At 55.0% G+C, this 26622-nt stretch overlaps 1 protein-coding gene across 1 annotated transcript in view; it reads left to right on the plus strand.

The window, feature by feature from the left end:
- Positions 1 to 2056: 2056 nt before the first annotated feature.
- The window catches only part of alox12 (arachidonate 12-lipoxygenase), a 47253-nt gene continuing 22687 nt past the window's right edge, over positions 2057 to 26622 (plus strand). The window contains exons 1-5 of the mRNA XM_038786745.1: positions 2057 to 2302; positions 20358 to 20556; positions 21945 to 22026; positions 23260 to 23382; positions 24184 to 24290. Coding sequence (XP_038642673.1) covers positions 2153 to 2302; positions 20358 to 20556; positions 21945 to 22026; positions 23260 to 23382; positions 24184 to 24290 — 661 coding nt within the window. The 5' untranslated portion in view covers positions 2057 to 2152. The remainder of the gene's footprint in view (positions 2303 to 20357; positions 20557 to 21944; positions 22027 to 23259; positions 23383 to 24183; positions 24291 to 26622) is intronic.

The raw sequence follows: 26622 nt of genomic DNA on the forward strand, positions 1-26622 counted from the left end.
GACCGTCCTACTGACCCTCCGGTCTAGAAAGCTCCAAGTCTCCCAGTGGCAGGAAGTCCTCCCAGACGCGCTCCACGCTATTAGGTCCCTTTTGTGCACAGCGACCAATCAGACCCCTCACGAGAGGCTCTTCATTTTTTCCAGGGGCACTACCACGGGGGTCTCACTTCCGGCATTGCTGAGGACGCCGGGCCCCGTACTCCTGAGGAAACACGTCAGGGGGCACAAAACCGACCCCCTTGTTGAAAAGGTGCGCCTGCTCCACTCCAACCCCCAGGACGCAGTCGTTGAGTTCCCTGACGGCCGTCAGGACACTGTATCCCTCCGGGATCTGGCACCCGCCGGATCCAGCGCCCCCTCTACCCCCACAGAAGGACCTCTCACCCTACACCCCATGCTGCCGCCCCCTCGCGCTCCCGAGCCCGCGAGCTCGCTCCACCAGTTCCGCGCACCCACGTCGGCCAGCCCCCAGCCCCAGGCACCGCAAGAGGCTGCAACCCCGGTGCTCCACAGGTCACAGCGGACAATCCGACCACCGGACAGACTGGCTTTGTAAACCACCACCCCCGCCGGACTTGATTTTTTTTGCAGGGGGTGAATGTGGTGAATGTAATATGATAATTCACACTATGTCTTTGTAGGCGCAGTTGCGTTATCCGCCCACTAGGGGGAGTAGCTCTGGGAATGCTCAGGAGCTTGTACAGGGCTCCACCCTTGGCTCCGCCCACGACTCCTCCCCCTAGTGCTGCTGTGTAAATACCCATGTCCAGAGTCAGCCTGCAGTTCACTGACAGTTCATCAACGGGTAACAGGCTGGCTCTGTAGTAAGTCGATTAAAGCCTAGATTCACATCGGAAACACGTGTCTGGTGAATTGATGGTTCCATCAATTTAATCGGCTTAAGAACAGTCAAGATCGATCATGGAATCGGCCCTCAAGCCTGGATGCCTGGGAACTCGACCCGCAGGATGCAGAGGCTAAAGAAATCTTCTCCCACTGGCTGCGGTGCTTCAAGGCCTACCTGGCAGAAGCGAGCACAGCCGAAACGACAGAGGTCTGGTGAAATGATGGTTCCATCAGTCACGCCGTTGAATGTCAAAGGTCAATGGTTCGACCGTCTCTTGTTGGAGATGATCATTGCCTGGCACGCAAGTGGCGCAAATGTAATTTTTTTTTTATAAATGTTTTTTATTCAGTTTTCATGTTTTATATTGAACAAATTACAAATTGTTAGAGAGAGAGAAAAAAGAACACGCAAAAATTAACATATATATTTACAGGTAAGCATCTTCGTAATAATAACTGTGGCCGCCCCCTTTAGCCGGCTTACATATTTTACATTCCCCAATATGGCCGAGGCACATGTTTATTGGCATTCATTTAGTTTGGTTTTGGGCCTTAGCTAGCCGTCAAACCCCCATAACGAACCTGTAAACCTGTAGCCCTCCCCCCCCCCCCCTCCCCAGCTACCTTCCCCCGATTCCCGTCCATTTCCCCCTGATTCTTGGCCACCCGACTATTCTTCCTCTTGTACGTTGGCCACAAACAGGTCCCGGGACAGTCGCATGAACGGCTCCCACGTTCTGTGGAAGCCGTCGTCCGACCCTCGGACGGCGAATTTGACTTTCTCCATTTGGAGAGATTCCGAGAGGTCGGGCAGCCAGTCTGCAGCTCTGGGCGGTGCTGCTGACCGCCAGCCAAACAGGATTCTACGGCGGGCGATCGGGGTAGGCAAAGGCAAGGGCGTCCGCCCTCCTCGTGCAAATGTAATTTAAATGCCACAGCACTTTAAAGTATTCACCCTGATGGGGCTCAGGCTAGTGGTGTGGACTTTCCTCCACAGATTGACCTCTCAGTCCATGATCTTGGGCAATGGAGGGTCCTTTAATTGCACAATCTCGTGTTCGCAGTCAGCAGCTCAAGTTACTGCATGAGGTGTATGAGCACCTGTTCGAACAGGTATGCAGCTCGAAACACACCTTGTTGCTGTCCAACCTTTAATAGCCCTGCCTTTTGAAACCCCCGACTTGTGATATTATCCAGTGCTGAGTGTGTGTTGACTCGCCCTGCCCTCTTCCTTACCCCAGCCTTCTGAATCATTCACTCCTGCCGGCAGCGACGCTCCCTCAGCCCTCACCACAACTTGGTGGAAATGTTCAGCTACAGAGTGACGGTAGCAACAGGCACCACGTACTACTCTGGGACGCACAATTACATCTATGTCACGCTGCTGGGAGAGGAAGGAGAGAGCGAGAAAACTAAACTGGATAACTGGCTGCAGAATGATCTGGAGCGGGGAAGTGTAAGTGTTTGTTAGGGTTCTGGGCATGAGGAGAGAGAGTGAGAGAGAGAGAAAGAGAGAGACAGAGAGAGAGAGAGAGACAGAAAGCGAGAGAGACAGAGAGGGAGAGAGAGAGGGTCAGAGAGAAAGAGAGGCAGAGAGAGAGAGACAGAGAGGGAGAGAGAGAGGGTCAGAGAGAGAGAGAGACAGAGAGAAAGAGAGGCAGGGAGAGAGAGAGACAGAGAGAGGCAGAGAGAGAGTGAGTTCATGACTGTGTTTGTGTGAGAGAGTGTGTGAGAGAGTGAGTGTGTGTATCTGTGTCTGAATGGTGTCTGTGTGACTGTGTGTGTGTGTGTGCCTGAGTGGTGTGTGCGAGTGTGTCTGTGTCTGTGTGTATCTGTGTCTGAGTAGTGTGTGTGTGTATCTGTGTGAGTGAGTGAGTGTGTGTGTGTGAGAGAGTGTGAGTGAGTGAGTGTGTGTGTCTATGTCTGAGTGGTGTGTGTGTGTCGGTGTCTCTGTGTGTCTATGAGTGTGTGTATCCGTGTCTGTGTGCGTCTATGTGTGTGACTCTGTGTGTGCATATGTGTCTGTGTGGTACTTGTGTGACTGTGAATGTTTCAGTGTGTGTGTATGCGTGGGTGTGAGTGTGTGTGTGTGTGTCTGTATATGTTTGTGAGTGTGTGTGAGTGGGTGTGTGTGACTGTGTAGTGTGTGTGCGAGTATGTGAGTGTGTGATTGTGTCTGTGAGTGTGTGTGTGTGTGAGTGTGTGTGTGTGAGTGTGTGTGTGTGTGATTGTGTGTGTGTGATTGTGTGTCTGAGTATGTGTGATTGTGTCTGTGATTGTGTGTGCCTGAGTGTGTGTGAATATGTGTGTGTATATGTGTGTGTGTGTGAGAGTGTGAACATGTGTGAGTGTGTGTGTGTGTGAGGGTGTGTGAGAGTGCGTGTGTGTAAGTGTGTGTGTGTGTGTGAGTGTGTGTGAGTGTGTGTCAGTGTGTGTGTGAGTGTGTGAGTGTGATTGTGTGTGTGAGTGTGTGTATGAGGGTGTGTGAGTGCGTGTGTGCGTGTGAGTGTGTGAGTGTGTGTGTGAGTGTGTGTGAGTGTGAACATGTGTGAGTGTGTGTGTGTGTGAGGGTGTGTGAGAGTGCGTGTGTGTAAGTGTGTGTGTGTGTGTGAGTGTGTGTGAGTGTGTGTCAGTGTGTGTGAGTGTGTGAGTGTGATTGTGTGTGTGAGTGTGTGTATGAGGGTGTGTGAGTGCGTGTGTGCGTGTGAGTGTGTGAGTGTGTGTGTGAGTGTGTGTGAGTGTGATTGTGGGTGTGTGTGTGGGTGTGTGTGAGTGTGATTGTGTGGGTGTGTGTGAGTGTGATTGTGTGTGTGAGTGTGATTGTGGGTGTGTGTGTGAGTGTGTGTGGGTGTGGGTGTGTGTGTGAGTGTGTGTGTGATTGTGGGTGTGTGTGTGGGTGTGTGTGGGTGTGGGTGTGTGTGTGAGTGTGTGTGTGAGTGTGTGTGTGTGGGTGTGTGTGGGTGTGAGTGTGTGTGAGTGTGATTGTGGGTGTGTGTGTGTGTGTGTGTGTGTGTGAGTGTGTGTGTGGGTGTGTGTGGGTGTGAGTGTGTGTGAGTGTGATTGTGGGTGTGTGTGGGTGTGTGTGGGTGTGTGTGTGGGTGTGTGTGGGTGTGTGTGTGTGTGGGTGTGTGTGGGTGTGGGTGTGTGTGGGTGTGTGTGGGTGTGTGTGTGGGTGTGTGTGGGTGTGTGTGGGTGTGTGTGTGGGTGTGTGTGGGGTGTGTGTGTGGGTGTGTGTGGGTGTGTGTGGGTGTGTGTGGGTGTGTGTGGTGTGTGTGAGTGTGTGTGAGTGATTGTAGGTGTGTGTGTGAGTGTGATTGTAGGTGTGAGTGTGTGTGGGTGTGTGTGTGTGAGTGTGTGAGAGTGTGTGTGTGAGTGTGAGTGTGTGGGTGAGTGTGAGTGTGTGGGTGAGTGTGTCAGACGGTGAGTGGGATTCTCCGTTGCCCGACGCCGATAGCGTGATCGGCGATCGAGCGGAAAATCCCTGTTTCCGACCGAATCGGGGGTGGTGCCTGGTTTTGGATGCTCCACCCCCTCCGAAAAGGCATCACCGCGGCGCGTGCAGCACATCGTTGGGACGGCCGCAGGACGTTACCTGAAGGCCCTCCCCTTGATCCTCCATTTCCGATGGGCCGAGATCCCGACGGCGCGGGCACGTGTGCGCTCACTTTCCGTGAACCCGGTGTGGCGGCTGCAGACTGTGCCCGGCGGGGCCTCAGTCGGGGGGGGGGGGGGGGGCGGGGTGCTAGCCATGCTGCTGGCCGGGGGGGCTTCAGAGCGGGCTGGGGGTACCGGTAGGACACTAACTCTGGACATAGCCTCAATATCGGAGAATCCACTCCGACGTGTCTGAGTGGTATGTTTGTGTGCATGTGTGTGTGAGCAGATGTCCCTGGGCATGCCTGTGAGACTGTGTGTGTGTGTGTGTACATCTGCGTCTCAGTGGTGTGTGAGTGTGGCAGAGTGTGTGTGAGTGTGGTAGAGTGTGTGTGAGAGTCGGTGGCACTGTGTGTAAATGTGTGCGAGACTGTGAGTATTGAGTACAGTGAGTGTGAGTATTGAGTGTACGGTGAGTGTATTGAAAGTACAGTGAGAGTGAGTATTGAGTGTACGGTGAGTGTGAGTATTGAGTGTACAGTGAGTGTGAGTATTGAGTGTACGGTGAGTGTGAGTATTGAGTGTACAGTGAGAGTGAGTATTGAGTGTACGGTGAGTGTGAGTATTGAGTGTACGGTGAGTGTGAGTATTGAGTGTACAGTGAGAGTGAGTATTGAGTGTACAGTGAGTGTGAGTATTGAGTGTACGGTGAGTGTGAGTATTGAGTGTACAGTGAGAGTGAGTATTGAGTGTACAGTGAGAGTGAGTATTGAGTGTACAGTGAGTGTGAGTATTGAGTGTACAGTGAGAGTGAGTATTGAGTGTACAGTGAGTGTGAGTATTGAGTGTACGGTGAGTGTGAGTATTGAGTGTACAGTGAGAGTGAGTATTGAGTGTACGGAGGGTGTGGGTGTGAGTATTGAGTGTACGGTGAGTGTGAGTATTGAGTGTACAGTGAGAGTGAGTATTGAGTGTACGGAGGGTGTGGGTGTGAGTATTGAGTGTACGGTGAGTGTGAGTATTGAGTGTACAGTGAGAGTGAGTATTGAGTGTACGGTGAGTGTGAGTATTGAGTGTACAGTGAGTGTGAGTATTGAGTGTACGGTGAGTGTGAGTATTGAGTGTACGGAGGGTGTGAGGACCAGTCTGTGTAACAATACTGTTAGTATTGGAGCGTCTGCTGTTCAGCTCTCTGTGATCAGACAAGAGTTCACTTCAGGATGAAAGGTTACTCCAGTTTGGAGCAAATTCAGGAAATCTCATTTTTCTTTAAACAAGCACCCTGAGGTTGTCTTCCCTTAGTCACTAAATTCTCATCTCCCTTTGAAGGAGCCGGCAGCCAAGCACAGAGCAGAGGAAAGGAGCAGGTTTTCCAATTTGGCTGCGTACACTGGCACTTTATTGGGCCTAGTAGTGGTTCCCAGGGCCTGAGAAGGCAGGTCAGCCACATCCGTCCCTCTCTCACCCACCTTGAGTTGGCAGGGGCTTTGGATGCCTCCGAAGGCTGAGGTAGATAGGTGGTTGACTGACACGGGAGTCAAACACGATGGGGGAGAGGCGCTCGGCAAATGCAAGTTCACTCTGGCCGTGAATCCACAAGTCGATTTGTGTGCCCAACGCAGCCTCTCAGGCGAACGACCCTACGAATGACCCCCCGGCGGTTTTACGAGCGGAACGTGATAAAGTAACAGCTGTGGAGCCCAGCGAGACGGAAACCCACACCTTAATTGTCAAGCGCACCCAAAAGCTCATTTGTGACAGGATGTTTGTCTTGCCTCGTCAGCCACATGCCAAAAGACTATGAACAGAGAACTACTGTTGACAGACAGATAACGAAAAGCTAATTTGTTCCTGGAACTTTCAGTCAAGGTATCTAATCTGTAAAATGACCTATTTTCGGCCTCACAGTTCAATGCAAGATTCTGGAGATTTCTACATTCCTCTGGGCTGCTTACCCATTCCCAATATACCTGCTTTTCTACTTGTTAGTTCTGCTTCACCAAACCTATCTTTCGATGCCTCGGAACTGTTGTTGATTTCAGCAGTCTTGGGTTTACCCACTAAACCTATTGCTTGGGTGGGTTAAACTCCAGGCTTCGGGGTCACAGCACCGTGGAATCTCTCCGGTGCAGATGGAGGCCATTCGGCCCATCGATTCCGCCCCGACCCTCTGAAAGAGCACCCTACCCAGTCCCACTGCCCCCCTACCCGTAGCCCCACCTAACCTTTTGGACACCAAAGGGGGCAATTTTAGCACGGCCAATCCACCCTAACCTGCACGTCTTTGGACACTGAGGGGCAATTTAGCACGGCCAATCCACCCTAACCTGCACGTCTTTGGACACTGAGGGCAATTTAGCACGGCCAATCCACCCTAACCTGCACGTCTTTGGACACTGAGGGGCAATTTAGCACGGCCAATCCACCCTAACCTGCACGTCTTTGGACACTGAGGGGCAATTTTAGCACGGCCAATCCACCCTAACCTGCACGTCTTTGGACACTGAGGGGCAATTTAGCACGGCCAATCCACCCTAACCTGCACGTCTTTGGACACTGAGGGGCAATTTAGCACGGCCAATCCACCCGAACCTGCACGTCTTTGGACTGTGGGAGGAAACCGGAGCACCCAGAGGAAACCCACGCACACACGGGGAGAGAACGTGCAGACTCCGCACAGACAGTCGCCCGAGGCACGGAATCGAACCCGGCTCCCTCTTCGCCGTGAGGCAGCGGTGCTAACCCACTGTGCCACCGTGCTTTTGTCTGCTCACTCAGGGTGTGTGGGTACCCCAGGCTAGGCCAACGTGAGTTGCCCTTCAGAAGGCGGTCGTGAGCCGCCGTCTTGATTCTCCGCCGCCGGACGCCGAAATCGCGAAACGCGATTGGCTGGACAATAGGTTCCGACGTTAAAATCGCGGCGAGCGCCGATTTGACGCCAAATCGCAATTCTCCCTCATCTCGACGGCGCTGTCAAAGCGGTCCGGAGCGCTCGTGCACTGAACACCGTCTGCATGTCAGGGCCCGACCCGGTATTCTGCGGGGGGCGTCCACGATGCTCCGTCTAGGATAGGCCGAGTTAGAACATAGAACATAGAACAGTACAGCACAGACCAGGCCCTTCGGCCCTCGATGTTGTGCCGAGCCATGATCACCCTACTCAAACCCACGTATCCACCCTATACCCGTAACCCAACAATCCCCCCTTAACCTTATTTTTTAGGACACTACGGGCAATTTATCGTGGCCAATCCACCTAACCCGCACATCTTTGGACTGTGGGAGGAACCGGAGCACCCGGAGGAAACCCACGCACACACGGGGAGGACGTGCAGACTCCGCACAGACAGTGACCCAGCCGGGAATCGAACCCGGGACCCTGGAGCTGTGAAGCATTTATGCTAACCACCATGCTACCGTGCTGCCCCGTTCCCGACGGCGCGGTTCACTTGTGCTTTTCGAAAACGTGAAACCGGCGTGGCAGCTGCTGAGGGAGAGAGAGGGGGGGTACAGAAAGTGTCTAACATCGCCACAGTTTGATGAGACTTGCCACTAATGGGGGGGGGGGGGGGGAGACGATGTCCACAGGCATTCACTTGTGTTCAGGGAGGAGTGTGTCTGGCCGCAGTCATGCTGTGAGCTTTAAAGGGACTTTGGGGAGTCTCACACCGGTTTTAGCACACTGCTTTTGTTTGTTTAGCACTGGGCAGCTGAGCACAGAGATCGGGTCGCCATTTTGACAAGGTGCCCCCCCCCCCGCCCCTACACAAGTGAGGACAACCCGCTACGGGGTCCATGGGGGTCCCCCCGTCTGCAGGCCCACCCCTCACCCACTTACAAGCCCCTCCCCTTTCCAGGACCGCCCCCCCCCCAACCACCCTTCCTTTTGTTTTGTAAATTTCGAATACCCAATTAATTTTTTCCAATTGAGGGGCAATTTAGCGTGGCCAATCCACCTGCCCTGCACATCTTTGGGTTGTGGGGGTGAAACCCACGCAGACACGGGGAGAATGTGCAAACTCCACACGGACAGTGACCTGGGGCCAGGATCAAACCCAGGTCCTCAGCGCCGTGAGGCAGCAGTGCTAACCACTGCGCCAACGCGCCGCCTGATGAGTCCCCATACCCGCCGGGATCTTCCCATCCAGTTAGAACATCGACTGGGATTGTGACACCAGCGACAGTGAAGGAACGGCCGATATATTTCCCAGTCGGGGTGGGGAGTGACTGGGAGGGGAACCTCCAGGTGGTGGGGGTCCCAGGTATCTGCTGCTCTTGTCCTTCTAGATGGTAGAGGCCGTGGGTTTGGAAGGTGCTGCCTAAGGAGCCTTGGTGAGTTGCTGCGGGGCATCTTGTAGACGGCCCACACGGCTGCCACTGTGCGTCGGTGGGGGAGGGAGTGAATGTTGGTGGAAGGGGGGAGCCAATCAAGCGGGGCTGCTTTGTCCTGGATGGTGTTGAGCTTCTTGAGTGTTGTTGGAGCTGCGCTCATCCAGGGAAGTGGAGAGTATTCCATCACACTCCTGACTTGGGCCTTGTAGATGGTGCACAGCTTTTTGAAGAATAAAGGGATTAAGGGTTATGGTGTTCGGGCCGGAAAGTGGAGCTGAGTCCACAAAAGATCAGCCATGATCTCATTGAATGGCGGAGCAGGCTCGAGGGGCCAGATGGCCAACTCCTGCTCCTAGTTCTTATATTCTTGGGTTACTGCAGGATTCCCAGCCTCTGACCTGCCCTGGTAGCCACAGTATTAATGTGGCTGGGTCCAGTTCAGTTTCTGATCAATGGTAAGCCCCAGGATGTTGATAGTGGGGGATTCAGCGATGGTAATGCCATTGAATGTCAAGGTGGAGATAATGGATGCTCTTTCCAATCGGAGATGGTTATTGCCTGGCACTTGTGTGGCACGAATGTTACTCTGCGGCCTATCATCCCAGGCCTGGGATGTTCCCCCAGGTCTTGTTGAGTGCAGGCAGGCGTTGCTGAGGAACAATGAGTGGGGAAAAACACGGCCCATTGATCAGTAAGCTTCTGATTTTCTGTGGGAGGGAAACGCTGACACTTCTCTGGGCTTGAGAGGAGTTGCCGCTCTCTAAGATGCCAGTCCTGCGCTCTGTTGCCAACGCCCTTCAACAAGACAAGGCAAAGGTGGCTGTGCAGCACTGGGTCTTCATCAGCCAAATTCTCCGGCTGGGCCGAACGGCGTCTGACAAGCTCAGGGTGGGTCTCCCTCCATCGCCCGCCTCCTCACAAGGAGCGGTTCAGGCTCATTCGTCTGTCAGGGAAGAGAACAACGAGGGGCATGGTCTTGAACCCAGGCTAGCTGCCGGCTACGCAGAGACGTGCATTGCCTTTCTCATGGAAATCTTACCTGAAGGGCAATTTGCTGCAATTAACATTCCTTTGACGAATGAGTGCCATAATTCAGGCTTAGAGGCCTCCCACGTCTCGAGTCACACACGGGGAGCAGGATCGCCTGATTACATCTGAGGCTGTGGGTCAATAGGATTAGGTGGGCAGGTCAGGTGTTTTTCACGCGCCGGTGCAGACTCGATGGGCCGAAGGGCCTGTTCTGTGCTGTATTATTCTGTGATCTTATTCAGTAGCCACTTTATGAAGGAGCCAACCTTAGTGATGGGCCTTGAGGTGGAATTTGATTCCAAATCTTTGGCCTCCGAGGCAGAGACACGAATTGCTTCACCTTCTAACCTTTGCCGTAACCAGAAGGGGAGAAATATCTCCCCCCACCCCTGCCTCACAGCTTGCCCCCCCCCCCGCCTCACAGCTTGCCCCCCCTCCCCCCACCTCACAGCTTGCCTCCCCTCCCCCCACCTCACAGCTTGCCTCCCCTCCCCCCACCTCACAGCTTGCCCCCCTCCCCCGCCTCACAGCTTGCCCCCCTCCCCCCGCCTAACAGCTTGCCCCCTCCCCCCGCCTCACAGCTTGCACCCCTCCCCCTGCCTCACAGCTTGCCCCCCGCCTCACAGCTTGCCCCCCTCCCCCCGCCTCACAGCTCGCCCCCCCTCGCCCCTCCGCTTCACAGTTTGCCCCCCCTCGTCCCCCCACCTCACAGCTTGCCCCCCCTCAGACCCCCGCCTCACAGCTTGCCCCCCTCTCGGCCCCCCGCCTCACAGCTTGGCCCCCCTCGCCCCCGCCTCACAGCTTGCCCCCCCCTCGCCCCCCGTCTCACAGCTTGCCCCCCCTTGCCCCCGCCTCACAGCTTGCCCCCTCACCCCCCGCCTCACAGCTTGCCCCCCCGTCCCCCCGCCTCACAGCTTGCCCCCCTCCCCCCGCCTCACAGCTTGCCCCCACTCGTCCCCCCGCCTCACAGCTTGCCCCCCTCCCCCCGCCTCACAGCTCGCCCCCCTCGCCCCCCGCCTCACAGCTCGCCCCCCCTCGCCCCCGCCACACAGCTTGCCCCCCCTTGCCCCCCCGCCTCACAGCTTGCCCCCCTCACCCCCCGCCTCACAGCTTGCCCCCCCTCACCCCCGCCTCACAGCTTGCCCCCCCTCCCCCCGCCTCACAGCTTGCCCCCCCTTGCCCCCCCGCCTCACAGCTTGGCCCCCCCTCCCCCCGCCTCACAGCTTGGCCCCCCCTCCCCCCGCCTCACAGCTTGCCCCCCCTCACCCCCCGCCTCACAGCTTGCCCCCCCTCCCCCCGCCTCACAGCTTGCCCCCCCTCACCCCCCGCCTCACAGCTCGCCCCCCCTCACCCCCTGCCTCACAGCTTGCCCCCCTCCCCCGCCTCATAGCTTGCCCCCCTCCCCCCGCCTCACAGCTTGCCCCCCCTCCCCCCCCGCCTCACAGCTTGCCCCCCCTCCCCCCCAGCCTCACAGCTTGCCCCCGCCTCACCCCCCCGCCTCACGGCTTGCCCCCCCCTCACCCCCCGCCTCACAGCTTGCCCCCCCTCCCCCGCCTCACAGCTCGCCCCCCCTCCACCCCCGCCTCATAGCTTGCCCCCCTCCCCCCGCCTCATAGCTTGCCCCCCCTCGGCCCCCCGCCTCACAGCTTGCCCACCCTCCCCCCCGCCTCACAGCTTGCCCCCCTCCCCCCGCCTCACAGCTTGCCCCCCTTGCTCCCCCGCCTCACAGCTCGCCCCCCCTCCCCCCCCGCCTCACAGCTTGCCCCCCCTCCCCCCGCCTCACAGCTTGCCCCCCTCCCCCCTGCCTCACAGCTTGCCCCCCCTCCCCCCTGCCTCACAGCTTGCCCCCCCTCACCCCCCGCCTCACAGCTTGCCCCCCCTCAGCTTGCCCCCCCTCCCCCCCCGCTCTCACAGCTTGCCCCCGGCCTACCCCCGCCCTCACAGCTTGCCGCTCCCCGCCTCAAGCTTGCACCCCCCGCCTCACAGCTTGCCCCCTCCACCCCCGCCTCACGGCTTGCCCCCCCTCACCCCCCCGCCTCACAGCTTGCCCCCCCCCCCCCCCCCCCCGCCTCACAGCTTGCCCGCCTTGCTCCCCTGCCTCACAGCTTGCCCCTCCTCGGCCACTGCCTCACAGCTTGGCCCCCCTCACCCCCGCCTCACAGCTGCCCCCCCTCCCCCGCCTCACAGCTTGCCCCCCTCACCCCCGCCTCACAGCTTGCCCCTCCTCCCCCTGCCTCACAGCTTGCCTCCCCTCCCCCCCGCCTCACAGCTTGCCCCTCCTCCCCCCCGCCTCACAGCTTGCCCCTCCTCCCCCCCGCCTCACAGCTTGCCCCCCCTCCCCCCGCCTCACAGCTTGCCCCCCCTCCCCCCGCCTCACAGCTTGCCCCCCCGCCTTACAGCTTGCCCCCCCCTCGCCCGCGCCTCACAGCTTGCCCCCCCCTTGGCCCCCCGCCTCACCGCTTGCCCCCCTCCCCCCCCCCGCCTCACAGCTTGCCCCCACTCCCCCGCCTCACAGCTCGCCCCCCCTCGCCCCCCCGCCTCACAGCGTGCCCCCCTCCCCCGCCTCACAGCTGCCTCCCCTCACCCCCACCTCACAGTTTGCCCCCCCCTCCCCCCGCCTCACAGCTTGCCCCCCCTCGCCCCCCCGCTCCAGCTTGCCCCCACTTCCCCCGCCTCACAGCTCGCCCCCCTCGCCCCTCGCCCCCCCCCGCCTCACAGCTTGCCCCCCTCCCCGCCTCACAGCTTGCCTCCCCTCACCCTCCACCCTCACAGTTTGCCCCCCCCACTCCCCCCGCCTCACAGCTCGCCCCCCCTCGCCCCCCCCGCCTCACAGCTTGCCCCCCTCCCCGCCTCACAGCTTGCCTCCCCTCACCCTCCACCTCACAGTTTGCCCCCCCCCTACCCCCCGCCTCACAGCTTGCCCCCCTCCCCCCACCCCTGCCTTACAGCTTCCCCCCCGCCTCACAGCTTTCCCCCCCTTCGGCCCCCCGCCTCTCAGCTTGCCCCCCCCCCAGCCTCTCAGCTTGCCCCCCCTCCCCCCGCCTCACAGCTTGCCCCCCCTCCCCGCCTCACAGCTTGCCCCCCCCCCCCCCAGCCCCCGCCTCACAGCTTGCCCCCCCCCCCCCCTCCAGGGACTCCGACATTGGTTAGGGTGTAGTCATCTCCTCGTCGCCAACCTCAACTCCCACTGGGTAAAAGTCACTGCCTCCCCGAGCCGGGGGGGGGGGGGGGCTGCAGCAAGAGGCTGGCTTCGGGCTGGGTTACCCTCCCTGACCAGCGGGCGCCCTGAGCTGGAATTAGCTGGCATTCCCGGGATGCGACTGTGCCAACGTTCCGCCCCAGCTGCCTGCGCCCAGAAAGGCCCAGAGAGAGAGACTCGCGTCCGGAAACCCGGCGGCTCAGAATGCCAGCTCTTCCCGTAAGGTGTCTGGGCCAACATTCTACCCTCCACCAAAGCCAGTGCAATACAATTATCCGTCTGCTCGTGGGTCGCCATGGTGGTGTGTTTGGTGTGCGGTGTGTGTGTGTGGTGTACGTGCGGGGTGTGTGTGTGTTTGTTGTGTGTGGTATATGTGTGTTGAGTATGGTCTGGTTTGTTTTATTTGGTAATGGGATGTGGGCGTCGCTGTGTAGGCCCTGAGGGACATTTAAGAATCAACCAAATCACCCTGGGATCTGGAGTCACATGTAGGCCAGGCTGAATAAGGACGGCAGATTCCCCTCCCTAAAGGACATCAGTCAACCCAATGGGGTTTTTTTTTACAGCAGCCGACAATGATTTCATGGTTCCCATTTTAATTCCAGATTTTTATTGAATTGAAGTTACACCTGGTGGGATTCGAACACAGGTCCCCAGATCTTTACCCTGCGTTTCTGGATTACTAATACAGTCACAATACCACCCACACCACTGCCTCCCGTGTGTGTGTGTGTGTGTGTATCTGTGTCAGTGTGTGTGTGTGTGTGTGTGCATATCCATGTGTGTGTTTAGTGAGTGTGTGTGTGAGTGTGTGTATGTCTGTGTGTATCCGTGTGTGTGTTGAATGAGTGTGTCTGTGAGTGTGTGTATGGTGTGTGTGACAGTGTGGGTGTGGTGTGTGTGACAGTGTGTGTGACAGTGTGTGTGACAGTGTGTGTGACAGTGTGTGTGACAGTGTGGGTGTGGTGTGTGTGACAGTGTGTGTGACAGTGTGGGTGTGGTGTGTGTGACAGTGTGTGTGACAGTATGTGACAGTGTGGGTGTGGTGTGTGTGACAGTGTGTGTGACAGTGTGTGTGTGGTGTGTGTGACAGTGTGTGCGAGTCTGTGTGGTGCGTGTGTGAGTGAGTGTGACAGTGTGTGTGAGTGTGTGTGACAGTGTGTGTGACAGTGTGTGTGACAGTGTGTATGACAGTGTGTGTGTGGTGTGTGTGACAGTGTGTGACAGTGTGTGTGTGGTGCGTGTGACAGTGTGTGTGACGGTGTGTGTGACGGTGTGTGTGACGGTGTGTGTGACGGTGTGTGTGACAGTGTGTGTGACAGTGTGTGTGACAGTGTGGGTGTGGTGTGTGTGACAATGTGTGTGAGTGTGTGTGACAGTGTGTGACAGTGTGTGTGACAGTGTGTGTGACAGTGTGTGTGAGTGTGTGTGACAGTGGGTGTGGTGTGTGTGACAGTGTCTGTGAGTGTGTGTGGTGTGTGTGACAGTGTGTGACAGTGTGTGTGACAGTGTGACAGTGTGTGCGACAGTGTGTGCGACAGTGTGTGCGACAGTGTGTGTGACAGTGTGACAGTGTGTGTGACAGTGTGTGTGACAGTGTGGGTGTGGTGTGTGTGAGTGTGTGTGTGAGTGTGTGTGAGTGTGTGTAACAGTGTGGGTGACTGTGTGTCAGTGTGTGTGACAGTGTGTGTGACAGTGTGTGTGAGTGTGTGTGAGTGTGTGTAACAGTGTGGGTGACTGTGTGTCAGTGTGTGTGACAGTATGTGTGACAGTGTGGGTGTGGTGTGTGTGACAGCGTGTGTGACAGTGTGTTTGACTGTGTGTGAGTGTGTGTGACAGTGTGTGTGAGTGTGTGTGATAGTGTGTGTGACAGTGTGGGTGTGTGTGTGTGTGACAGCGTGTGTGACAGTGTGTTTGACTGTGTGTGAGTGTGTGTGACAGTGTGTGTGAGTGTGTGTGACAGTGTGTGAGACAGTGTGTGTGACAGTGTGTGAGACAGTGTGTGTGACAGTGTGTGTGACAGTGTGTGAGTGTGTGTAACAGTGTGTGAGACAGTGTGTGTGACAGTGTGTGACAGTGTGTGACAGTGTGTGTGGTGTGTGTGACAGTGTGTGACAGTGTGTGAGTGTGTGTAACAGTGTGTGAGACAGTGTGTGTGACAGTGTGTGACAGTGTGTGACAGTGTGTGTGGTGTGTGTGACAGTGTGTGTGACAGTGTGTGTGAGTGTGTGTGACTGTGTGTGTGTGTGTAACAGTGTGGGTGACAGTGAGTGTGTGACAGTGTGTGTGTGACAGTGTGTGTGACAGTGTGTGTGAGTGTGTGTGACTGTGTGGGTGACAGTGAGTGAGTGTGTGACAGTGTGTGTGTGACAGTGTGTGTGTGACAGTGTGTGTGACAGTGTGTGTGTGACAGTGTGTGTGACAGTGTGTGTGACAGTGTGTGACAGTGTGTGTGTGACAGAGTGTGTGTGACAGTGTGTGTGACAGTGTGGGTGTGGTGTGGGTGTGACAGTGTGTGACAGTGTGTGTGACAGTGTGGGTGTGGTGTGTGTGACGGTGTGACAGTGTGTGTGATAGTGTGTGACAGCGTGTGAGACAGCGTGTGTGACAGCGTGTGTGACAGTGTGTGACAGTGTGACAGTGTGTGTGATAGTGTGTGACAGTGTGTGACAGTGTGTGTGACTGTGTGTGACAGCGTGTGTGACAGTGTGTGTGACAGTGTGGGTGACAGTGTGTGACAGTGTGTGTGACAGTGTGTGACAGTGTGTGAGACAGTGTGTGAGACAGTGTGTGAGACAGTGTGTGTGACAGTGTGTGTGACAGTGTGTGTGACAGTGTGTGTGACAGTGTGTGACAGTGTGTGTGACAGTGTGTGTGACAGTGTGTGTGACAGTGTGTGAGTGTGTGTGACAGTGTGTGTGAGTGTGTGTGACAGTGTGTGTGAGTGTGTGTGACAGTGTGGGTGTGGTGTGTGTGACAGTGTGTGACAGTGTATGTGACAGTGTGTGTGACAGTGTGTGTGAGTGTGTGTGACAGTGTGTGTGAGTGCGTGTGACAGTGTGTGACAGTGTGGGTGAGTGTGTGTGACAGTGTGTGTGACAGTGTGTGTGACAGTGTGTGTGAGTGTGTGTGACAGTGCGTGTGACAGTGTGTGACAGTGTGTGACAGTGTGGGTGAGTGTGTGTGACAGTGTGTGTGACAGTGTGTGTGACAGTGTGTGACAGTGTGTGTGACAGTGTGTGTGACAGTGTGTGAGTGTGTGTGACAGTGTGTGTGAGTGTGTGTGACAGTGTGTGTGAGTGTGTGTGACAGTGTGGGTGTGGTGTGTGTGACAGTGTGTGACAGTGTATGTGACAGTGTGTGTGACAGTGTGTGTGAGTGTGTGTGACAGTGTGTGTGAGTGCGTGTGACAGTGTGTGACAGTGTGGGTGTGGTGTGTGTGACAGTGTGTGTGACAGTGTGTGTGACAGTGTGTGTGAGTGTGTGTGACAGTGCGTGTGACAGTGTGTGACAGTGTGTGACAGTGTGGGTGAGTGTGTGTGACAGTGTGTGTGACAGTGTGTGTGACAGTGTGTGTGACAGTGTGTGTGACAGTGTATGTGACAGTGTGTGTGACAGTGTGTGTGAGTGTGTGTGACAGTGCGTGTGACAGTGTGTGACAGTGTGTGACAGTGCGTGTGACAGTGTGTGTGACAGTGTATGTGACAGTGTGTGTGACAGTGTGTGTGAGTGTGTGTGACAGTGCGTGTGACAGTGTGTGACAGTGTGTGACAGTGTGTGTGACAGTGTGTGTGACAGTGTGTGTGACAGTGTGTGTGACAGTGTGTGACAGCGTGTGTGACAGTGTGTGTGACAGTGTGACAGTGTGTGTGATAGTGTGTGACATTGTGTGTGACAGTGTGTGTGACAGTGTGTGTGACAGTGTGTGTGACAGTGTGTGTGACAGTGTGTGTGAGTGTGTGTGACAGTGTGTGTGACTTTGTGTGACAGTGTGTGTGTGACAGTGTGTGTGACAGTGTGTGTGTGACAGTGTGTGACAGTGTGTGTGTGTGACAGTGTGTGACAGTGTGTGTGACAGTGTGTGTGACAGTGTGGGTGTGGTGTGTGTGACAATGTGTGACAGTGTGTGTGACAGTGTGTGTGACAGTGTGTGTGACAGTGTGTGAGTGTGTGTGACAGTGTGTGTGACAGTGTGTGTGGTGTGTGTGACGTGACAGTGTGTGAGTGTGTGTAACAGTGTGTGTGACAGTGTGTGTGACAGTGTGTGACAGTGTATGTGACAGTGTGTGTAACAGTGTGTGTGACAGCGTGGGTGACAGTGTGTGACAGTGTGTGTGACAGTGTGTGACAGTGTGTGATACAGTGTGACAGTGTGTGTGGTGTGTGTGACAGTGTGTGACAGTGTGTGTGACAGTGTGGGTGTGGTGTGTGTGACAGTGGGTGTGGTGTATGTGACAGTGTGTGACAGTGTGTGTGACAGTGTTGGTGTGGTGTGTGTGACAGTGTGTGACAGTGTGTGTGACAGTGTGTGTGACAGTGTGTGTGGCAGTGTGGGTGTGGTGTGTGTGACAGTGTGTGTGGCAGTGTGGGTGTGGTGTGTGTGACAGTGTGTGACAGTGTGCGTGACAGTGTGTGTGGTGTGTGTGACAGTGTGTGTGACAGTGTGTGTGACAGTGTGGGTGACAGTGTGTGACAGTGTGTGTGACAGTGTGTGTGACAGTGTGTGTGACAGTGTGTGACAGTGTGTGTGACAGTGTGGGTGTGGTGTGTGTGACAGTGTGTGTGACAGTGTGTGTGACAGTGTGTGTGACAGTGTGGGTGTGGTATGTGTGACAGTGTGTGTGTGGTGTGTGTGACAGTGTGTGACAGTGTGTGTGACAGTGTGTGTGACAGTGTGTGTGACAGTGTGTGTGACAGTGTGGGTGTGGTGTGTGTGACAGTGTGTGTGAGTGTGTGTGACAGTGTGGGTGTGGTGTGAGTGACAGTGTGTGACACTGTGAGTGACAGTGTGGGTGTGAGTGTGTGTGACAGTGTGTGTGGTGTGTGTGACAGTGTGTGTGTGACAGTGTGTGTGAGTGTGTGTGGTTTGTGTGACAGTGTGTGTGGTTTGTGTGTGAGTGTGTGCGAGTGTGTGCGAATGTGTGTGACAGTGTGTGTGACAGTGTGTGTGACAGTGTTGGTGTGGTGTGTGTGACAGTGTGTGACAGTGTGTGTGACAGTGTGTGACAGTGTGTGTGACAGTGTGTGTGGCAGTGTGGGTGTGGTGTGTGTGACAGTGTGTGTGGCAGTGTGGGTGTGGTGTGTGTGACAGTGTGTGACAGTGTGCGTGACAGTGTGTGTGAGTGTGTGTAACAGTGTGGGTGACAGTGTGTGTGGTGTGTGTGACAGTGTGTGTGACAGTGTGTGTGACAGTGTGGGTGACAGTGTGTGACAGTGTGTGTGACAGTGTGTGTGACAGTGTGTGACAGTGTGTGTGACAGTGTGTGTGACAGTGTGTGACAGTGTGTGTGACAGTGTGTGTGGCAGTGTGTGTGACAGTGTGTGTGACAGTGTGTGTGACAGTGTGTGTGACAGTGTGTGACAGTGTGGGTGTGGTGTGTGTGACAGTGTGTGACAGTGTGTGTGAGTGGGTGTGGTGTGTGTGACAGTGTGTGTGACAGTGTGTGTGACAGTGTGTGTGACAGTGTGTGTGACAGTGTGGGTGTGGTGTGTGTGACAGTGTGTGTGTGGTGTGTGTGACAGTGTGTGACAGTGTGTGTGACAGTGTGTGTGACAGTGTGTGTGACAGTGTGGGTGTGGTGTGTGTGACAGTGTGGGTGTGGTGTGTGTGACAGTGTGTGTGAGTGTGTGTGACAGTGTGGGTGTGGTGTGAGTGACAGTGTGTGACAGTGTGAGTGACAGTGTGTGGTGTGAGTGTGTGTGACAGTGTGTGTGTGTGTGTGTGACAGTGTGTGTGTGACAGTGTGTGTGACAGTGTGTGTGGTTTGTGTGCGAGTGTGTGCGAATGTGTGTGACAGTGTGTGTGACAGTGTGTGTGACAGTGTGGGTGTGGTGTGTGTGACAGTGTGTGTGGTGTGTGTGACAGTGTGTGACAGTGTGTGTGACAGTGTGTGTGACAGTGTGTGTGTGTGTGTGACAGTGTGTGTGTGTGACAGTGTGTGTGACAGTGTGTGTGACAGTGTGTGTGGTGTGTGTGACAGTGTGTGTGGTGTGTGTGACAGTGTGTGTGACAGTGTGTGTGGTGTGTGTGACAGTGTGTGTGACAGTGTGTGTGGTGTGTGTGACAGTGTGTGTGACAGTGTGTGTGGTGTGTGTGACAGTGTGTGACAGTGTGTGTGACAGTGTGGGTGTGGTGTGTGTGACAGTGTGTGTGTGGTGTGTGTGACAGTGTGTGACAGTGTGTGTGACAGTGTGGTGTGTGTGACAGTGTGTGTGACAGTGTGTGTGACAGTGTGTGACAGTGTGTGTGTGGTGTGTGTGACAGTGTGTGTGAGTGTGTGTGACAGTGTGTGTGACAGTGTGTGTGTGGTGTGTGTGACAGTGTGTGTGAGTGTGTGTGACAGTGTGTGTGACAGTGTGTGTGACAGTGTGTGACAGTGTGTGTGTGGTGTGTGTGACAGTGTGTGTGAGTGTGTGTGACAGTGTGTGTGACAGTGTGTGTGACAGTGTGTGTGACAGTGTGGTGTGTGTGACAGTGTGTGTGACAGTGTGTGTGACAGTGTGTGACAGTGTGGGTGTGGTGTGTGTGACAGTGTGTGTGTGGTGTGTGTGACAGTGTGGGTGTGGTGTGTGTGACAGTGTGTGTGACAGTGTGTGTGAGTGTGTGTGACAGTGTGTGTGACAGTGTGTGTGACAGTGTGAGTGTGTGTGACAGTGTGTGTGGTGTGTGTGTCAGTGTGGTGTGTGTGACAGTGTGGTGTGTGTGACAGTGTGTGTGGTGTCCCTCTTGTCAATACTCGTGTTAATTCCCCTCTCCCCTCACTCCCTCTCACGCTGTCAACGTGTCCTCGATTCCTTTCTCCCTCAGGCGCTGGCCTAGCTCCTTACCAACCCCTCTCGGTAATCGCACCTTCCTCGTTTTGACCATTCTCCGGGTCAAATGCGTCTGCCCACTTCCCAGTTGAATGTATCGAGGGTTGTTCCACATTCCTGACATCGCGCACCACGAGCAAAGGCAGCCATGGTTTTGACGAATTGTACCTGGCCGCCCCCTCGACCCCAAGAGGGTCGAGTCCCGGCGAATCGAGTCTTTCCTGTCGGTTCCGGCCCGCGTTTATGTTTGCATTGGCCCCCTGCCCTGATGGTGCTTCTTTGTGCCCCCCACCCCCCTTCCCCCTGTCTTTCTTTGATTGGCCAGGTGGATGAATACGAGGTGAAAAGTGAAAAGCAGCTGGGCTCTATCTGGTGGGTGAGGTTGGAGAAAGTGAAGTTCCTGGTGGAGGACGATTGGTTCTGCCGCTTCCTGAGTGTCAAGACCCCCTCGGGTGAGGAGCTGCACTTCCCCTGCTACAGGTGGCTGAGCGAGGACGATGTCGTCTGCGTTCGGGAAGGACCAGGTAGGGTATACTGACCGGATCCGTCCACTGGCGTCAACGGCACGCATTCTCACATCCTGTTAAAATGTCCTCCCCAGTGACCCAGTGAGGCGTGGGGGAGGGGGGGGGGGGGGGGGGGGGGGTTCATCGTGCGACAATCGCCAGGCAGGAAAGTTCCCTTCCAGTCGGGGAACACTTCAGCAGTCAAGGGCATTCAGCCTCTGATCTCCGGGTAAGCGTTCCCCAAGGCGGCCTTCAGGAAGCGCGACAACGCAGAATCGCCGAGCAGAAACTGATAGCCAGGTTCCGCGCACATGAGTACGGCCTCAACAGGGACCTGGGATTCATGTCGCATTACATTCACCCCCCACCATCTGGCCTGGGATAGAGAAATCCTACCAACTGTCCTGGCTTGAGACAATTCACACCTCTTTAACCTGGGGTTACCCCTCTCTCTGGACCTGTAAAGAGTTAATTACCTGCAAATGCTCGTATTCAAAGTATCGTCTGGCATCTTTGACTTTGTCTATGTATGTGTTTGTGGAACCCACCCGAGGAAGGAGCAGTGCTCCGAAAGCTAGTGTTTGAAACAAACCTGTTAGAACATAGAACATAGAACAGTACAGCACAGAACAGGCCCTTCGGCCCTCAATGTTGTGCCGAGCCATGATCACCCTACTCAAACCCACGTATCCACCCTATACGCGTAACCCAACAAGCCCCCCCCTTAACCTTACTTTTATTAGGACACTACGGGCAATTTAGCGTGGCCAATCCACCTAACCCGCACATCTTTGGACTGTGGGAGGAAACCGGAGCACCCGGAGGAAACCCACGCACACAGGGGGAGGACGTGCAGACTCCGCACAGATAGTGACCCAGCCGGGAATCGAACCTGGGACCCTGGAGCTGTGAAGCATTTATGCTAACCACCATGCTACCCTGCTACCCCTGTTGGACTTTAACCTGGCGCTGTAAGACTTCTTACTGTCCCCACCCCAGTCCAATGCCGGCATCTCCACATCACGGTGAAGAGACACAGCATAAATGAGAATAGGTCGGGCAGCACGATGGCACAGTGGGTTAGCCCGGCTGCCTCACGGCGCCGAGGTCCCGGGTTCGATCCCGGCCCTGGGTCGCTGCCCGTGTGGAGTTTGCACATTCTCCCCGTGTCTGTGTGGGTTTCGCCCCCCACAACCCAAAGATGTGGCCGGGTAGGTGGTTCGGCCACGCTAAATTGCCCCCTTAATCGGAAAAAATGAATTGGCTGCTCTAAATTTAAAAAATTAAAAACAAACGAGAATAGGTGTCGTTTAGTCAATAACCCCGTGTTTATTAATAACGGTTTTGGTGCATCCATAGCAGTTCCTGTTCACATTATAGCCTGAGCAATCCTTTTGTTTCCACAGCTAAGCGGCCGTTCGATGACAAGTTGGCCATAATTCAGGCTTCCCGTCTGAAGGTACTTGAGGAGAGACAGAGGCTGTACAGGTGATGCCAATCGGTGTAGTATGTGGCTCAATGCGGTGGCTTCTGAGTGAGATCTGTGTCAGAGAGTTTTACAGCACAGAGAAAGAGGCCCTTCAGCCCCAACTCTCTATTCTAACCCCATTTCCCAGCACTTGGGCCTTGTTTGCTGTGGGAGTTCCAATCGCTCATCTAAATGCTTCTTAAATGTTGTTCCCGCCTCTCCCACCCTTTCAGGCAGCGAGTTCCAGATTCCCAGCATCCTCTGGGGGAAAAGGTTTCTCCTCAAATCCCCTCGAAATCTCCTGCCCCTGACCTTAAATCTCTGCCCCCTGGTTACTGACCCTCTACTAAGGGGGAAAGTTCCTCCCTATCCACCCTATCCATGTCCCTCATAATATTGTCCACCTCGATCAGGCCCCCCCTCGGCCTTCTCTGCTCCAAGGAAAACAACCCCGGCCTAACCAGCCTCTCCCCATAGCTGAGACGCTCCAGCCCAGGCAGCATCCTGGTGAATCTCCTCTGCTCCCTCTCCAGCGCAACCACACCCTTCCTATAGAGTGGCGACGAGAACAGCACTCAGTACTCTAGCTGGGGCCTAACCAGCGTTTTATACAGCTCCATCGTAACCTCCCCGCTCTTATATTCTATACCTCAGTTAATAAAGGCAAGTATCCCATAGGCCTTCTTAACCACCTTATCTACCTGTCCTGCTGTCTTCAGGGATCCATGGACCTGCACCCCAAGGACCCTCTGGTCCTCTGCACTTCCCAGCATCCTACCGTTCATTGAATCTTCGCCGGCCTTGTTGGCCTTCACAAAATCTTCCTCGCTTTTCAGGGTTAAATTCCATTCGCTGCTGTTCTGCCCATCTGACCAGCCCGTCTATATCGCCCTGGCTTTCCTCCTTGTGAGTGGCCAAACCATTAGTTTCCGTGTCAGCTGCGAACCTACCCCGTCATCGGCTGCAGCCAATCGATTGACTTTGCAATTGGCAGAGGAAAGCAGTGCATCGTGGGGGTCGGACGTGTTGATAACCGATGGGGGCCGTTTATGTTGGGGGGTGCGGGGGGGGGGGGGGGGGGGGTTGGTGGGTGTGGGATGGTTGGAGCACGAAACCTCCAGGTCCAATCAGGGTCGCCAACTGTGGGTGGCGCCGTGATCACCTCCCCACACTCCAGTCCTTCGCGGCTGCCGATGACAGGGGCGCTGAATGTGGGCAGGACATGTTGACGTAGCTTCCTTCATGTACTGCAGGTGGAAGGTGTGGAAACCCGGAGTAGTCAAATGCATTGACGCTGAAACGGAGGACGACCTTCATCCAGACGTCAAGTTTGATGACGACAAGCGTTCTGACTTCGAACACTCCTTACGCGTAGCGTGAGTAATCGTGGGACGGTTCCCTTGGGTTGGAAGGTAGCAAAAATAGACTTGTGCTAAGAAGGGAGGAAGAGAGGGGATAAGGGAATTCTATGGGCCAGTCAGCATGACATCAGTAGGAGAGATGGCGAGAGGGTCCATTATTAGCGATGCGCAATTAGATTCTAAGTGCCCAGTTACCAGAACATAGAACATAGATCATAGAACATACAGTGCAGAAGGAGGCCATTCAGCCCATCGAGTCTGCACCGACCCACTTAAGCCCCGACTTCCACCCTATCCCTGTAACCCAGTAACCCCTCCTAACCTTTTTGGACACTAAGGGCAATTTATCATGGCCAGTCCACCTAACCTGCACGTCTTTGGACTGGGGGAGGAAACCGGAGGAAACCCACGCAGACACGGGGATAGCGTGCAGACTCCGCACAGACAGTGACCCAAGCCGGGAATCGAACCTGGGACCCTGGCCCTGTGAAGCCACAGTGCTATCCACTTGTGATACCGTGCTGCCCCGAATCGCCTTCAATGGAACTTCAATCTAAGGTTAGGGTAATAAATCCCCCAGTCGGCCACCACAGTGGGTAAACTCTCTGTACCTTGAGACCGGCCTGCCCCCCCCCCCACGATGATCAAAGAGCCCAATGGCTAGTCACCCACACATTAGGAAGAATGGTTGCTTCCAGTGAGATCTCAGAGGGAGATAGGGAAGGAGCGATAAGGGAGGGAGTAAGTGCTCCTGGAGACAGGCAGGGGGGTCAGATGCCACACTGAAGCGGTTTAACCGTTGCCCCTTTTGTTCAGTTTAGGAGAACTCTTCCTGAAAAAGTTTGTGAACATGTTTGGCAGCTCCTGGGACAGTCTGGAAAACTTTCAACGGATCTTCTGGAGAGTGAAGAACCCCGTCGGAAGTAAGAGATTGGAAATTGTCCGGATTAAGGCAATGCCTTGGGAATCAGGAATTCCGTGGGCTGTTGAGGGCAACGTTAACGCTCGGGTATTACAAATCTCATGAAGGGAAACTTGGAACGGCAGTTTGAAGTATTGAAATTTGGTATAACGTGAGGGAAAATAGGAAGGTCAGTGAGGAATAATTCAACAATAAATCAACAAAAGATAAACGTTTATTGAACAGTAAAACACGCAACAGTAAAATAAAAAGTTACACTTTAATTGTCTCTGTTCCAAATCCCTCTACATTCCGAAACTCCCCTCCCCAAAACAACAGCCCATAGGTTTTAATAATATGTGCCAAACCTAGCAATAATTACCACACTCGATCTGTGGATCTCTTTTGGAAAATTTCTTCTGGGTTAGAATAACAGCAACTGGTGATATAATGGGAGTGCCCAGGCACAAGTTTGTTTTGCTGTGTGTGACTGATGCCAGCTCTCGTTCACTTATAGGATTAACCCTTCCCCCGATTTACTGCTTATTCTTTTGATCTTGTCTCAATTGAACTGCTTGCCTTTGATGCCCCTAATAATGACATTCCTTGCATTAGCCCCCTTTTAGCGTGCAGCGTGAAATTCATCCTTATTTCGCTTTTGAATGCTTACCACCTGTTTGATTCCTGCAATTCGACACCCTATTGTTATTCCCTCCGCTCAGGGAAATATTTAGTTACTGTTACTCGGCTAATCCACACATCAAAACCCTCAAACCAGCTGTCTCCTTTTGCCAAAATTCTTTAAAAAGGCGTCGGAGCAGAAGTAGGCCACTCGGCCCATCGAGTCTGCTCTGCCGTTCAATGAGCCCAGGACTGATCTGGTGTGAGAATCCTCAACCCCACTTTCCCGCCTTCTCCCCGTAACCCTCGCTCCCCTCCCTGATTAACAATCTCGGCCTTGAACATACTTAACGCCCCGGCCTCTACAGCTCTCTGCGGTAAAGAATTCACTCCCTCAGAGAAGAAATTCCTCCTCAACTCTGTCTGAAATGGGCGCCCCCCCCACTCCTCACTCTGAGATTCTGCCCTCTGGTCCCAGACTCTCCCACACGAGGAAACAACCTCTCAGCATCGACCCTGTCAAACCCCCTGAGAATCCGAGATGTCTCAATAAGGCCGCCTCTCATTCTTCTCAACTCCCAATGAGGACAGGCCCGACCTACTCAACCTCTCCTCATGGGAAAACCCCTCCCTACCCGGGATCAACCCAGTGAACCTTCTCTGGACGGCCTCCAGTGCCGGTATATCCTTCCTCAGATCAGGGGACCAAAAGTTGGTGGAGGAGGCAGAGACCCTAAACTCTTTTAAGAAGTTTCTGGATCTGCACCATAAGTGCTCTAAGCTTCGGACCGATTGCAGGAAGGTGGGATTAGAAAGTGCCCTCAGGCTGGCATGGAGAAGATGGGCTGAAGGGCCTCCTTCTTTGCTGTAACTTTTCTCTGATTTTATGATTCGAAAACTGTTCACAGTATTCCGGGTATGGTACAGTTAGCGCAGGACTTCCCTATTTTTATACTCCATACCCTTTGAAATAAAGGCCCAACATCCCATTTGCCTTCCCTGTCACCTGCTGAACTTGTGTGCCAGCATTTTGTGATTTATACCCCCAGATCCCTCTGTGCTGCAACTTTCTGCAATCTCTCTCCATTTATTAACCTCAATTTCATCCCGGTTTGGTGAAAATACCAGCACTCCCACCCTCAAATAGGAATCGTATTGACGATGTTCGGATTGGGAATTGTACAGACGAACACAACCATTTCTTGTGGGTTTCATGTATTTTTAGAACAGTACAGCACAGAACAGGCCCTTCAGCCCTCGATGTTGTGCCGAGCAATGATCACCCTACTCAAGCCGACATATACCTATACCAGTAACCCAACAACCCCCATTAACCTTATTTTTTAGGACGCTAAGGGCAATTTAGCACGGCCAATCCACCTAACCCGCACATCTTTGGACTGTGGGAGGAAACCGGAGCACCCGGAGGAAACCCACGCACACACGGGGAGGACGTGCAGACTCCGCACAGACAGTGACCCAAGCCGGAATCGAACCTGGGACCCTGGAGCTGTGAAGCATTTATGCTAACCACCATGCTACCCTGCTGCCCCCACTATATCCCATCCTAACTGCCAATAGGAGATTCCTGTTGGAATTTCAGGGTCAATGGGTGGGATTCTCCCCTACACGGCGGGGAGGAGTGGGGTCCCGGCGCCGAGGAGTGGCGTGAACCACTCCGGCGTCCGGCCGCCCCAAAAGGTGCGGAATCCTCCGCAACTTCAGGGGAGTGA

Source organism: Scyliorhinus canicula, chromosome 29, assembly GCF_902713615.1.
Source record: "Scyliorhinus canicula chromosome 29, sScyCan1.1, whole genome shotgun sequence".
Taxonomy (NCBI): Eukaryota; Metazoa; Chordata; class Chondrichthyes; order Carcharhiniformes; family Scyliorhinidae; genus Scyliorhinus; species Scyliorhinus canicula.